At 40.1% G+C, this 14,438-nt stretch overlaps 1 protein-coding gene across 1 annotated transcript; it reads right to left on the reverse strand.

Moving 5' to 3' along the window:
- Positions 1–128: 128 nt before the first annotated feature.
- Positions 129–13,925, reverse strand: ulk1a (unc-51 like autophagy activating kinase 1a). The gene is made up of 27 exons (XM_044366340.1): positions 13,399–13,925; positions 13,202–13,294; positions 13,073–13,114; positions 11,839–11,871; positions 11,682–11,718; positions 9,879–10,052; positions 9,613–9,686; positions 9,422–9,523; positions 8,321–8,379; positions 6,781–6,863; positions 6,648–6,698; positions 6,460–6,548; positions 6,128–6,284; positions 5,941–6,001; positions 5,526–5,615; positions 5,236–5,352; positions 4,995–5,134; positions 4,469–4,569; positions 4,230–4,351; positions 3,823–3,938; positions 3,428–3,553; positions 2,832–2,986; positions 2,488–2,663; positions 2,266–2,384; positions 1,638–1,795; positions 1,396–1,531; positions 129–1,213 (listed from the first exon to the last, which is right to left on the reverse strand). Exons 1-27 carry the CDS (start codon positions 13,486–13,488, stop codon positions 1,170–1,172), a joined length of 2,745 nt encoding a protein of 914 aa, XP_044222275.1. The 5' UTR covers positions 13,489–13,925; the 3' UTR covers positions 129–1,169.
- Positions 13,926–14,438: the final 513 nt, after the last annotated feature.

Here is a 14,438-nt window from a genome sequence, read left to right on the forward strand (position 1 = left end):
GAAAGTAACCAAAAACTTCAGCTATCATATAAATGTGCAGTAAAAAGTACAACATTTAATTAAGATACTGTGACTAAGGCACACTGATTTAGCATGCAAACTGAGATGGACTTGAATAGAACCCATAGTTCTGACAATAAATATTATTTATTTTCATCACACAGTATGTAACAACTCATTTTGGCAAATTTGACTGGCAGTCATAAAGTGACAGTAGAAAAGGCATTTTGACAAATTCTAAAACAAACGTAAGTAAGTAACTTAGTAATATCAGGCAGTCAAAAATCATGTGTGAATTCATTCACAAATTAACACTTTTTTGTTTTACACACTTACATCTGTACTGCCAAACTTAGCACAGCTGAAAAATAAAAACCAATGATGCACACATACACACATACAACAGATAAACACAAGAGATGTGGCATGCAGTTAATGTCACTTAAAGTACCTCATTATGGAGTACATCTCTACCTGAGGGAGGCCATTGTTGGATCAGTTGTTGTAACACTAAAATTTCATTCAGTTGTCAAAATATACTTAATACATTTCATGATGCAAGTCTACATGACCGTTAGACAGGTGTTTTGTGTGACGTCAAAACATACTCTCTATCTTTAAATCTCTACTGTAAGAAAAATGAAGCAGGCACAGTTTTACTAGTATTGCTACAAATTTGCAATATTTGGTCATCTCATTCAAGATCTTTTGACTGATGTTGGCTGGTGAACTTTTACTGTACACACAACACAAAAGCTTCAAATACAGAAAACAACCTAACTAATTAATCTTTGTTTCAAGTACAACACATTAAAATCAGTTATAATTTGATCAGAGTATTCTATGTGCAAAACACAAAAAACACACTAACATGTACAGTTTGTAACAAAACAAATACTGAGAAAAATGTTACCTGATCAAAGTATTCAAACAATCATAAAACAATCTGTCTTCAAGAAAGTGTCCGAAAAAGGACTTTCAGTCTTTTCTGTGCAAATGTCAGGATTATAGACTGGGTAGTGGGACAGGAGCAGATGCTCCAGTGGTCATTTCCCTTAAGAAAGATCAAAGTGCTTCTGTGTATCAACAACCTTGGAGAATCCATCTATTGTACATTGAAGGGAGATGGATGAGGAAAGAAAATGTAGTTGTAGGGCTCATGGACACAGTCAAGTCTGCAGAGCTGAGAGACGTCGCTCAATGCACTGCTTACCTGAGAACAACAGAGAGATTGAGAAATTCAGATTATAATAAAACCTAGTCAAGGCAAGCACAATAATACTGTAAAGACGATTCATCATTGTGACAGTATGGGAAATACATTTATATATGGTGTGATTCTGGCATTTTAAACTCCTGTCTTTGTGATTTGTGTGTCATAATGTTTCCACATACATTTATCTATGCTGTCAATGTCCTTTTGCTCCGTGATGACTCGGGACAGACCCTCCATCAGCAGAAGGGCTTTATGGTAGCGCTGGACTGATGCTGTACCATAGTGGAACATCTCATCTAAAGCTGCAGACTGTACCTGAATGCGGTAAGAACACACACAGTCAAGCTACGATAAAGATACATGCAGGATAGAATTTGATTTGGAGTAAATGTCAACATCCCCTGCTACAAGGTGAGCTCACCATGTGCACAGTGTAGTTGTAGATGAGCTTCTCTGCTGTGAGTCCATTGAAGCGGTCCATAAGCTTCTGTTTGTCAAGCAGGAAACTCTGAAGCCGATTGGTGAGGGAGCGACAACATGTTACGCAGGTCTTGTACAACTCATTCAGCTTCTTGATTACTGCAATCAGAAAATACAGCACACAAAGACATTTCATTATTATTATTATTATCATATAACTGACACTTATCAAGCTTCAACATAACATAACAATTCTCTCTTCATTTTGAGTACCACAACAAAAATACTTGCATAGGTCAAGCTGCTCAAGGCAATACTCCACCAAAGTCTATCTGAACAGTATTCATCCCATGTTAAACTGTCAGTTACAATTAATTAATTTTCACTGCCATAAAAATATTTAAAATGTCCATAGAAACTTCTGAAACTGTTCCTACAGAATAATCCATTTTTCTAATGTCATTCTGTATGCTGGTGAAAAAGTCATTTGGAACATACTGAGCGTACAGATTAATAGCATATAGGTCAATTAAGATGCTTGACAAGCGCCTGTTTTGATATATTCTGTCTGCCATTAGTACACAAAAGTTGAGTGCTTGATGCTTAAAACCAGAGGTCACCAGTCTCACCTTGTTTGACTGTGGCAGAGGGAAGGACTCGACCTTGCTTGATATTCCCTTTAGCACTGTGCAGTGCTGCTGACAGAAACTCTTCAGCCTTCATGTACAACACTAACTGCTCTGCATAGCTGGAAAGTGAACATGAGAAACAGAATATTTTCAAGAAACTTTGTGAAGAGAGGGGAGCTACTGTACATGTTGATAAAGTGTAAAAATCCTCATGCTTCTCACCTCCACTCTCTACTTAAGAGGCTGATCTGATCTGTCACCAAACTCTGCTCTAAAAAGGAAACATCAGGACTGCTGATGGTATCCAGCCCTGGCTCCTTAGAAGAAGCCAATTCCATAACACAGTGGACAAAAGCCAAGGTGAAACGGAGGTCACTCAGAGCATCTGTGTGTGCCTGCTGTGAAGAATTGAACAAATAAAATATTGTGAATACTGAAGCTGATCATGTGGAATCTGAGTGTGCCTATTTTATGTTCATTTGCAAATAATTCTTCATGCCTGTAACTTCAAAACAACCAGCAGGATTCCCTTCATCTCACAGTCACAGCGTAGTATTTGTCTGTACCTCCATCAGTGTATCTTCAGGCAGCTCTGGAGGGTGAAAGACCAGATTACAGTGTGGAGTAGCATCCATTGCTTCAGTCTCACTGTTTCTACGGCTTCCTCGCTGAAGAAGGCGACTGTTGAGTAGCCAGGCTGAGTTAATGTAGCTGGGGGAGCCTGCATTTAAGAAAAAGACAAACCCAACATAACCTTGAACATCTGAAATACGAGGAATAAAAAGAGCAAGCATGTCATTCGCTGCGCTTACAGCAAACTGTAACTTTAATGTGACCAATCACAGTTTGTTCTTTTACATGCTCAATGTTAAAATGGTTTACTTTCAAATTTACCTGGTTAACAATACTTCTGTACTTGTGTTTCACTTTAGATTGTTTCATTGGAGAATAACATCTTACTTAATTTGAATAAATGGTCTGAATGAACACTAATCTGGAAAAATTCTTGATAAAAGTATAGCCTCAATCATGGATCACTCAGAAATATAATTAAGAGGCTTTTCATAAACCTCCTACAACACAAGCTAAAATAAAGGTTAGACATGAATGCACTCAATAGTCCGTCAATATTTAGGGTAGTTACTGTAAGTAGAACATATACCTGTGAACATCCTTGATACCACAGTATCAGGAGGAGTGTTTTCTTTGTATGGAGAACCCACAGTGAAGACTGCAACAGGCGAGCTGTCAGGGGAAGGAAATCCTGTATGACAACCAGTAGGTGGAGCTGTGGGGATGAATAAGAATAGTCAAATGGCTATGATGGCCTTGGCCCAGTAAATACTCTGGCCATTGTCACTATGGTAGTTACATCAAAATAGGCATCTTGTAATTAATGCATGTTGCCAACACGTTTTAAAGTAGGTATTGATTTCATTATCACCTGAGACCTTTAGGACGTTACAGTTTTTATGAATTGGCCTGTTATGCTTATCCGTAACTACAACAACAACTATATAGTCTGAAGTACTGGTAAATAAACCTAAAGACTGCTACCTGTGGTGTCCATGCTCTTCTCATAGCCGAGGCTGTCGTCACTTCCTTCATCTAGAAGTTGAGCTCCAAAGGCGGCCTTGAGAAGCATGTCAGACAGCCTGCCTGTGCTCAGTGATCTGGATATCCAATACAAACACAGACACCGTCATGAGCATTTAATAATTTATCACACGGCATATCTTTTATACTGTGTGTGACATTGCTATGTGCCAGATGGCAGGTTTTCATATCAATGACGTAGTCTGAAGTAGAAGTGGGTTATTGAAATGAACACAAACAAATCACATTCACATTAATCACATTTCATTCTGTTGTCATATGACTACAGAATGTTTTTTACAATATTGTTACATAGCAATAACAGTTATAATAATAATATTAATTTATAGACATTACACTGCTCTGACCTTTTAGCAGGGCCAATTTTATTGGCTGATTTCCTGCTGAGGTCAGTCTGGGTAGCAGGAGACAGATCAAGGGACTGCAGGTCCGGGACTGTCCTGATTCGGCTGGGCATTCTTGAGTGAACCTGCTTGTTAGAACCATTTGAAAATTCTGAGCCTTGACTGGAATGAAGGTGTGTAGATGACAAAATATTTATTTTTTGATATTCTCTTTCTGTAATAGAGATGTTTTAGAATCTGACCTTGGGGATGAAAGTGTCCTGCATGTCAGGAGAGACAGCAAACCGCCCAGTTCTTGTACAGAGAGGGAGAGACTGCTCTGGGGTCTTTGGCGTAGTTCCCACTAGTGAATAGAGCATTACAGATATTAATTCATATGTAAAAACAGTGAGAAAGGTCTGTTTATTAAGTCAACAGTATTCATTGGAACACTTTTGCTCTTATTAAAAATATCATCAACACTGAAACATGCTCAGGCATAATCTCTGGGTGTTGTCAAAAGGCCTAAATAAAAGTACATGAGTCATGTAGAGAGAAAGTGGGTACAGAGGAAATCAAATGATAACACTTAATCACAAAACAACTCCTGGAATGCACATATTTTTGCTGTATATCAATGTCAGATGGAATTTTTGTTCACACCCAAATGGCTGTGGTGGCCAACAAGTAACATTACTCTTAAAAGATTGCCATGTACTGTGTTTAGCTGCAGTATTGGGACAGAATTGGTTGACTTAAGGTAAAACAAAAGCAGATTAAGATGCTTACCAAGTGGGGAGGACTGCTGTGGTCTGGCTCCTCCAGTTGCCAGCCTTGAGGAGTAGGGGTTGAAGCCTGAAGCCGGAGATCTAGACCCTCCACATTGTGGTGAGCTTTCATTGCTGCTCCCAGCACAGCAGAGTGTGACCCTGAATGATATGAGGAATAGTTAGGCAGAGAAGAACGGGTAATAACCAGACAATAGGGTGCGGTGGGTACAGAGATAAAACAGCTGAGCAGTTGCACATACCTGGTGGAGCCATGAAGGCCTACAGGCTGCACCATACGCTGGTAGTTTTGGATCTGAGTTGGGACAGGAATGGGCTCCGAGCGACTGCGGTTACTGCCGCCGAATTCAACAGGCTTGCTGTATGGATAAAAGAGCAATGGGCAATTAGGAGTATATTTGATGATTTCAAAATAAATGTAAAACAGTAGTGGGATTGACAGTATTTTGTGCCATTTTCAGCCTCTTAATCTACCTCTGAACACTTCCATCTTCAACCCACCAAAATCTAAACCAGGCTGACTTCCTCTTACCTAGCAAGCTTGGAGGGACAGTGTAGCAGGGGAGACGGGGGAGGCATCCTGTCTGCAGCTCCGGGACCTCTCTCAGCCAGTAGTGAGGTCCTGGAAAAAGCATAAAGACAGACATTTGTTAGCTCTGCCTGCACAAATTAATAATAATTACTAACATTAATTTTTACATGACATTTTCAAACAAATCTGTTCTGCATTCTTTCTACAGCAAGTGGATATTTGGATGCTTCCCTTCAAGATGACAGACTGCCACTGTGTTTTTGTAAATATAAAACAGAAGAAATCATCAATCTTATTATTCTCCTTATTTCTACAAAAATAAATCTGTAATACTAACAAGTAAACTGAGAAAGCCCACAAGGGATACAGTAATGTACAATGGAATCATCCACATAATAAAATGTGTTGAACTCACCCGCTGTATATCAGGCAACTCTCAATGGGTGACCCACCTTCTGCCTCACATGTGTACTCACCTAGAAACAGTACAACAAGAAATAGTCAGTTTTCAACAAATTAACGTGTGACAGGTTGATGTTAAAGAAAAATTGCTTGATTGTGATAACTGCACGATGATCCAAAGAATAAGAGTGAGTTCTTACTGAGAAACTGAGCAGGTACCATGACATAGTCTTCAGTGTAAGATGAGGCGTTCCTACTGTCTCGATTGGCAATTTCTTTCAGCAGGAAGCCGGGGGTATCCTGCGTAGGGGAGCACGGTACCTTGGGCTGCAGTCGGTGCATCTCTCCATCGGAATGCTACGAGGGTGTAAAACAAAGAACTGTTTGATCAAATTTAACTTTAAGAAATTGCAGAGAAAAATACACATTGAGCGTACTTTATTTTAAAGTATAAAACTATAAAAAACTATACTACACATCTTTTGACAAGGGATTTTGGTTTCATAAATCCACAAGAGAAAGGTGTACACACTTGAAGGGAGGCCAGATGGGATGTGGAGGAGCTGCTAGAGGAGCTCCCTGAGCCAGAACTGGGGTAGGAGAGCATAGGAGCTGGAGAGCCTGTCAAAACAGAAATGTACTTGTCTTAGGACCTCGGATACAGAACCTTTATTGATTATAAACTGTACTGAAACAAGCAAGATACAGTACAGTACGTACACTTCTTTGTGGATGAGCTTGTCTCCAAGAAAGGATGGTGGAAAAACTCATCTGCAAATGTAAAGATTTAGATGTAAGAGAAGACCTTTAAAAATGTAATCATGAAAAAGAAGTACTGAATGTTAAACTTTACCAAAGGTGATCCGTTCCTTGTGGTTTCTTTGAAGGAGCCGCAACAGTAGATGTCTTAGGTTACTAGAAGTCTCCTTGGGGATGCTGCAGAAAATGAAACGGTTTCAAAACACTGTTAATAATATTAATCATGGACGAAACAAAACACAGATGAACAAACTTATACAAGATGCGTGAGAGGAATCATGATTAAAGTCAGATTACTGGCTCGTACCACCATTTTTTGATATAAAGAACAATCCAAGAAGAAGGGAAAACATTAGGTAGGTGTATCTCTGCATGCAGCTTATACAATATGTCATGAGTGTACCCCACATGTCCATAGCACATGCCATTATGTTGAATTTCATGCTTAAGTGTGTTCACTGTGTGCACTTTTTGTTGCTGATTCTGTTTAGGTGGTGTTAAAAGCAATTTTAATATTTAGGTCACTTGTGTTTCATAAGCTCAGACTGAGCTGTAAAATATGTGAATTTTTAATCTAATTTACAGCTTCAGTGAAAAAACCTCAGGGCATCATGACACTCAGAGTCAATACAGACTTTGTGTGTTTATGTCTGTGTTGAGCTATGTGGGTCATGTGGAAAATGATAGCTGTGCAGACCACTAGCTGGCAGCTCGCAGCAGGTTATATATAGAATGAAAAGAAAACAACAAACCATGCCTCCTCACACAAGCCAGCCAGCTTATCACCGGCTTTATCAGTGCAAAAGATAAGCATGGCCACGAGGCATACACAGGCTGGCAAAGTACACCATGAAAACAGTGGGCAAACAATCCATAATTCCCTTTGAACACTTTCCAGGTCCAAGTTCTGCACATCAGGGATTCAGTGTTAATATGACTTTAAATAGCCAAGAGAACTGTTTTGTAAAGGCATTGGTCTTACTGATATCAAGGCAGAGAAGTTGGGTTTCACATTACACACTGACAACACCTTAAACTATGAAATATACCATAGACAAGACACTAGATATAGAATAATTGTCTATACCTTAAGGATGGAATTGAATTAAACAGACAGCATAGACCATCGAAGAGAGACCCTGACTCTTTCTTCTAACTAAATCTAATGACTCATTAATCAACAGTGAAAAACAGAGTAGACCATGCTTTTGCAATTGTGTGAGTGGTTGATCAAGAATGTTCTTCTAGATGATTGGTCCCGTCAGGTGTCTGTATCAGTTTCTTCCAGATTAGAACTATATTTAGTGGTGGTGTGCAGCTTGTAGATTTATTAAGTTCTAACTATGTAGGCGTGCGTGCATGTGCCTGTCTGTGTACTTGCATGTGTTTTGTAAACTGGCCATGTGCACACCAAACACCATTCGCACACACACAAACTTGAGCACGAGCACAGGGCAGAGTACCATCAGTCATTCATCAGAAAACTGAAAGGTGAAACTAGAAACAGCTCTCACAGTAATGCATCATCTTATTGCGTGTAGCATGTGTGTATGTGTGTGTGTGTACAGTGAGTATGTGTGCTGGTGGGTGGGTGGGGGGGGGGGGGCGGGGGGGTCGTCCAGAGGGGCACTAACCTGGGTAAGAGGGTCCTGTTGCTTTCATAGAAGAGACGGAGTTCCTGTGGTGTGCTGGCCTATACACACACACACACACACGCATCACAAAATCACAAACGTGAGTTACAAAAAAATCACCATTCCCATGCACACACGTGCATAAACATGTGCAAATGAATACACCTGCACGCCTACAAACATGTGTGTTTGAGTAAATGATGAGGAATGTTTGACTGTCTATTTACCTACAACATCACAAATATAAAAACAGTGCCATAGCCAATTGTGCTACAGTGCATAAAATCCAAACATAAACCATATGATGATCCCACTGAGGACAAAGTGGAATGCTTGGACATGCCAGCTAAGTAAACATCATCGTCATCATCATCATCAGGTAACCTCACACTGACCTTTGTAGTTAACTGGCTGACCTGCCTGGCAGAAATAGAAGTTAATATCTCCTCTCATTCGCAGGGAAAATACATTCGAAGAAACTGCAACATAAATAACCTCAATAGGTACAAAAGGTCAAACAACATGTTTCTTCTTCATTAACCTCTAATACATGGGGATAAATGGATTTCAAAATCAAAGAGGAGACCAAAGAAGAGATAGAGCATGTGTCTATACTGAAATCAAAGGTGAGGCAATCTGCAAATAACAGATTCATCAGAGAGGCCACGTGAACGACATTAAGTAATACCCGGGGTTGTGAAATAATATTTACTCTGGGCTTAGAGGAATGGCTTGCAGCCATTTCCGCTTGCCCCCCATCTGTAAACAAGGCTCTTTCCTAACAAGCAGTCAAGCTGTTCCAGCATTTCCAAATAACATGAGATCAGGGAGAGTGTCACTCAGCGGGCAAGTGGTTTTTTCATATTTGCGTTGTGGATCACGTTGTTTCTGCGTTGTGAAAAGGATACATCCTGTTCAGTTTTGTGTTGACAATGATGAGCATGAAGCCAATCTACAAACAACTTCACAAATATTTGTGATTATGTAAGGGACCTTAGCAAGCATTTTGTGGTTTATTGTTAAATCCAGTTACCTAAACACAGAAGGGTGATGTTAGAGATTTAGTATCTGCATGTGTGTGTTCTTAGAAGTACCGCTCACATGAAATGGTGCCTTTCCAGTCAGACATTGGTAGATGATAGTGCCTATGCTCCACAGATCAGCCTTGGCATCGTAGTTCTGGGACATGATGACCTCAGGAGCCTGTGTTCAGACAAACACAGCTTACAGCCTGGGGACACACTGACACCATATTGTGCTGGCACGTGAAACCAAAGGACCTTAATACTCACCATGTACATGGGAGAGCCACACAGCGTTGCTGCCATAGTGTTTGTCTGGAGGTGACGCGCAAACCCAAAATCAGCTGGAGGGCGAGAGAAGTACAGTGAGGGACCTACAGTACAGTAGTGCGTGTGTGAATTTGTGTGTGTTGAGGGGTAGGCTGTTAAAATCAGTGAGATATAAACTAGTTCCACCATCCTCCTTAAGCTGATGCATTTTCACAGACATACTGTACATCTAGTTCTTCTTAAACTCTTCTGACTTAAATCATTACCTATCTTAATGCAGGTATTGATGGGACTGGACCTGCGCCCCTCTGTGTGGCAGAGCAAGATGTTCTGGGGTTTCAGGTCTCTGTGGAGGATGCCTTTGCTCTGCAGAACCTTCATGGCCTGAGCAATCTGCTGTAAGAATACACGGATGGTGTCCTCACTTAACGTGCCCTTAGCTGAGGGTCAGAGGGAGGAAATACATTAAGATGATACGGGAGGAAGTAAGCATGGCAGTATATAGAAGGTTTGTCATATTACATGGTATGTAGATACACGTGTAGAGGTGTCCGCACTTATTCTCTGCATGCTGCCGCAGCTTTAGTGCCATTCTGTTGGACTGCAGTGTTGCAACTTACTATTAATTTAATAAATCATTAATAATAATTTAGAGGACTAACTGTTTTATCTATAAAATATAGAAATATAGTAACAAATGTACATCACAAGTTACCAAAGCCCAAGTGTCTTAATATCACTCATTTTATTTGAGCAGTATAATAATAAACAGTATAATAATATCAATAATAATATCATGAATATCAATAATATCAACTTCTCAAATGTGAATATTTGCCACTTTTTAGTCTTCTATTTCAGACTGTTGGTCAGACAAAACAAATGATCTGAGTATGTCAACTTGGGCTTTTGGAAATTGTGATGGGAATGTTTCACTATTTTCTGACATTTTATAAACTAAATGACTAATTAGGAAAGTAATCAGCATAAATCAACAACTATATCTACTTAAAACTTTGTTTGTGCTTACATTCCCATGACTAACTGAAGTAAGGTTCAGATACCCAGCTCCAATCACATCGACGTCACTGCTGTCATAGTTCGTGGAAGAGAATTTTGTTTACGGTGTGGCTGCTTTTGGATATTAAAAGCTGTCTGACATGCCACCTCTCCCCCAACCCTCCTTCCCAGTACATCCAGAATTTCTAGCTGCAGTGTTTTTCCACCGAAAGACAGAGGATAAGTGAGTGACAGATGGGTGAGGTCATGTGCGTGCTCCGTGAACTTTGCCAAGACGTGACCGTGTGGTTTGCTGCAAATAGCTGGATGTGCTTTCTGGCAGGGACACAACATTGGCAAGTCCACAAAATAAGAAACTGGCATGGTGGCAGAATTAGATCAACACTTTACATCAGCATTTAAATAGACACATCTACACCAACGAGGTAAATTTAGCACGAGAAAAACCAACTCCATGCCCTCAGCCACGTCATCATATTTTGAAAGAGGGTTTGAAACTTGAGGCGGGGGAAATTTTCAGTGTGACGTACTAGTGAGAAAAGTTTTTTATCATTCTGAGAATTTAAACATGGTGAAATTACATGGTACAAGGAAAGGCAATGACAAGAAATATAACAGCTGGGAGTTGTTATTGGGCACTCATTTTGTACTAGTTTCTACATAATTAGTACAAAAAACCTGTGAAAAACTTAATCACAGGCCAATTCTAGGGGTTTAATTTTATCTGGGTTAAGTACTTAGGAGTATTAGTGATAATTTACCCACTGACCTGTGGGAACATTAAACCTGAACTCTATGGTTATACTGCTTCCGCCTACTAAAAATCCTTTTATTCCTCTAAAACACTGAAAAAGCTGAGCCAAGCCTCTTAAAAGCAACACAAACCTACCGGTACTACAGTAAGCTGCTCCAAACATGTTTACAAGTAAGAAACCGTGAGTCTGATCCCCTTTTGCAACAGTGAGGTGTACTGAGAAAGGTGAAATGGAAAAACTTAACAGTAGTGAAATGTGGGCTATATTAGGCCCTGTGTAATGTAGGACACTTACAGTGGAGGTACTCTGCCAGGTCACCTCCGTTGCAGTACTGAAAAGACAAGAAAGACAAGTCTTAACAGAAGCTGTGACAATGCTACATTATTAGTGAATGTGATTTACATTTCCGCATGGAAACAGACCAGTCATTACCATTTCTATCACAACTCACCTCCATGACTAGATACACACATCCTCCCATTTCCTGTTGATGAAACCAGATCAAATGTAAATTATCACAGGAAAATGAAGACTAAGTGGTATAAAATGATGCTAGGAATCAGATCAAAGTGACTTTTAAACTGATTTGTTGAATGGTAATGAATACATCACATTTTATTCATGTAGAAAGACGGGGAATTATAACTTATACTGACAATCCATCAATGTCTTAGCAGCTGTGCCCCAGGTTACACAACAAGTGACAACAGCTCATTTCTTAAGACTCTCATTTCGCCCATCATCAGTGGTGATTCTAGACATTCTGGGCCCCCTGTCAACAGCTAACTCAGGGGCCTGAAACTGTACCCTGTCATGGACCTGTCAGCTCATGCTCCAAAGACCCCCTCCCACATTTGGCACCCCTGACCATTGCCATTGAAAAAGTCACAGAGCAGAGAGGTGAGATGAGGTGGGGTAAAAGTGTGAGAAGTTTAAGGTGTCAGTCCCACCTGTCTACTGAAGGAGGAGTGAAGAAAGGGGGGGGGGGGGGGGGGGGGGCAAGCTGCCTCTGTCATTTATATCAGGAAGTTAAAGCTAATAGGGTCTGTGTCTTGGATTAAAACTTACTTGTACTAATTCATGAATAACACTGTTTGTCTAATAGAGTGTAATACATGTCGCAGACAGCACATGTTGTGCTGATGCCAGGTAAATTAACACCATTACGGCCCACAAAAGTCTCCTGCAGCCTGACCTAGAGTCTCAGTGTATAATCCACATTCATTAGCCCTGTATGCTAGTGTGTGCCTGCTGTGAGACGATACTCAGACTGTGTCTTTTATAAGCCATTGTTTAACCTGCTTCACTCTGCCATCTGTCAGAAACACTGAGAGATCGGCTCACCGTGTCTGGCAGTCTGGCAGGTGTCAGTAAGGTGAGAAGCACACACACTCATGCAAACACACATCCAAGCAAATGGTTACTGCCCTGTGCCATGTGTGAGTTGTTGTAAACTTTAGGGATTTTTATTTAGTGTATGGCTTATGATAAAATACCCTACAGAAAGCCTCATAAGAAACTACAACATCCAACAGCTAAATCTGTAGCGCATGAGCAAATGACATTCAGTGTTTCAGCAACATGTCAACATTTGCAACGTGTGGCAGCATGGCCTACAGTATGGCTTATGAGGGTGAATAGCTGTTACAGAGATAGAGAGGGAAGACAAGACAAACCATCCCTACCTGATAGTCCAGTAGTCTAACAATATTCTCATGTTTGAGTTCCTAGAGGAGGGAAAAAAACATTTTAGTTCAAGGTACACTGAAGCTGACACAGAATATATTGTATGACTCCATTAAAACCTTCACTACCTTCAATATTTTGATTTCTTTGCCAAGAAGAGATTGTGATTTGGCCAAGTTTTTCTTGTTGATACACTTCACAGCAACCTCCCAGTCACGTTTCTTGAAAAGTAAAAGAAAATATAATAAATGGTATTAATACACCAGACTTACTTATATCAACAATGACCAGACAAATACATATTTGTTTCAGATATGAAAGTTACCTCTTTATGTCTGCCTTTAAACACAACTGCAAAGGCACCGTGACCAATCAGGTCTTTCCTGCTGAACTCAAACTTCCCAACAGACTCCATGGATAATAAAAATAAACACACTAAAGTATCCGGGCAGGTTCAGGAGGCTGATTTTCCGAATAAAACAGACGCACAGTCCCACAATACTTCCCTTGTGCCGGTAAATCCCATCTCATTGATGAAAAATGTTGTCTTCACAATTGACAAGTCATATAATCGAAGAAAATATCGATGACAGCCTTAAAAAGTTGCTGTCAACAGACAAAAAGTTAAGACAACGTGCGTAGGTATAAATAAACGTATGTAAACAAAAACACTAGCGTCCCGCTGTGCTTGTTTACCGGTTCAAAACCGATTCAAACGACTCCCTGTTGCTTCTAACAACAAATACAAGTTAAAAAGTCGCAGTAGTGCTGTTTGTTAATCGTTTGTATCCAGACAGAGCTCATAAATTACTGTCTTCCTCACCTTTACCCATCCGCTGCAGTTATTCATATCTCATGGTGAGCATGCGCAAACGGACAGGCAGAGGTTTGATGACGGCGCCTTCAGGGACACCTCGTAAACTCGTAAGTCAATGTCTTAAATAGGCTTGAACTTATTTTTAAATGCTAAATCTAGGAGTTTTTATTTAAAGTAGTAGTATGGTGGCTTGTTTTTATTTATCTATTAAAACGTGGAACTCAAGCAGCCCAAATTACATTGCCTTTGTTATTTAGGATCCCTAAACATTTTCTTTGGTCAAAATTGTACATATGCACAAACACTCAACAAACAAAACAAATAAACCTGCTTTAACCCCATTTAGTGATTCACATGTCTCCTCCACTACTTCCATGCATGGATTACCAAAAGCCCCAGTGGCCTAAGTGATCAGGGGATCCCTAAGCAAAGGGCTCAGTCAACATTCCTTCTCTAAAACTGAAGAAATCCCCTTCACTTAGTTTAAAGATATCACATCAAAGAAGACATTACAACACCTTCAAAAAGAATTGTTCGTCCCCTCCTGG

Source organism: Thunnus albacares, chromosome 2 (assembly GCF_914725855.1).
Source record: "Thunnus albacares chromosome 2, fThuAlb1.1, whole genome shotgun sequence".
Lineage (NCBI taxonomy): Eukaryota > Metazoa > Chordata > Actinopteri > Scombriformes > Scombridae > Thunnus > Thunnus albacares.

Bases quoted from the DNA above. Each gene is read 5' to 3' on its own strand.
- ulk1a (XM_044366340.1), bottom strand. From the start codon at position 13,488: ATGGAGTCTGTTGGGAAGTTTGAGTTCAGCAGGAAAGACCTGATTGGT. The intron at 5,616-5,940 runs GTGAGTTCAACA...TGCTTTTTCCAG, and splicing joins AGTTGCCTGATATACAGCGG to GACCTCACTACTGGCTGAGA. The intron at 2,385-2,487 runs GTGAGAAGCATG...TTCACTTTCCAG, and splicing joins CTCTTAAGTAGAGAGTGGAG to CTATGCAGAGCAGTTAGTGT.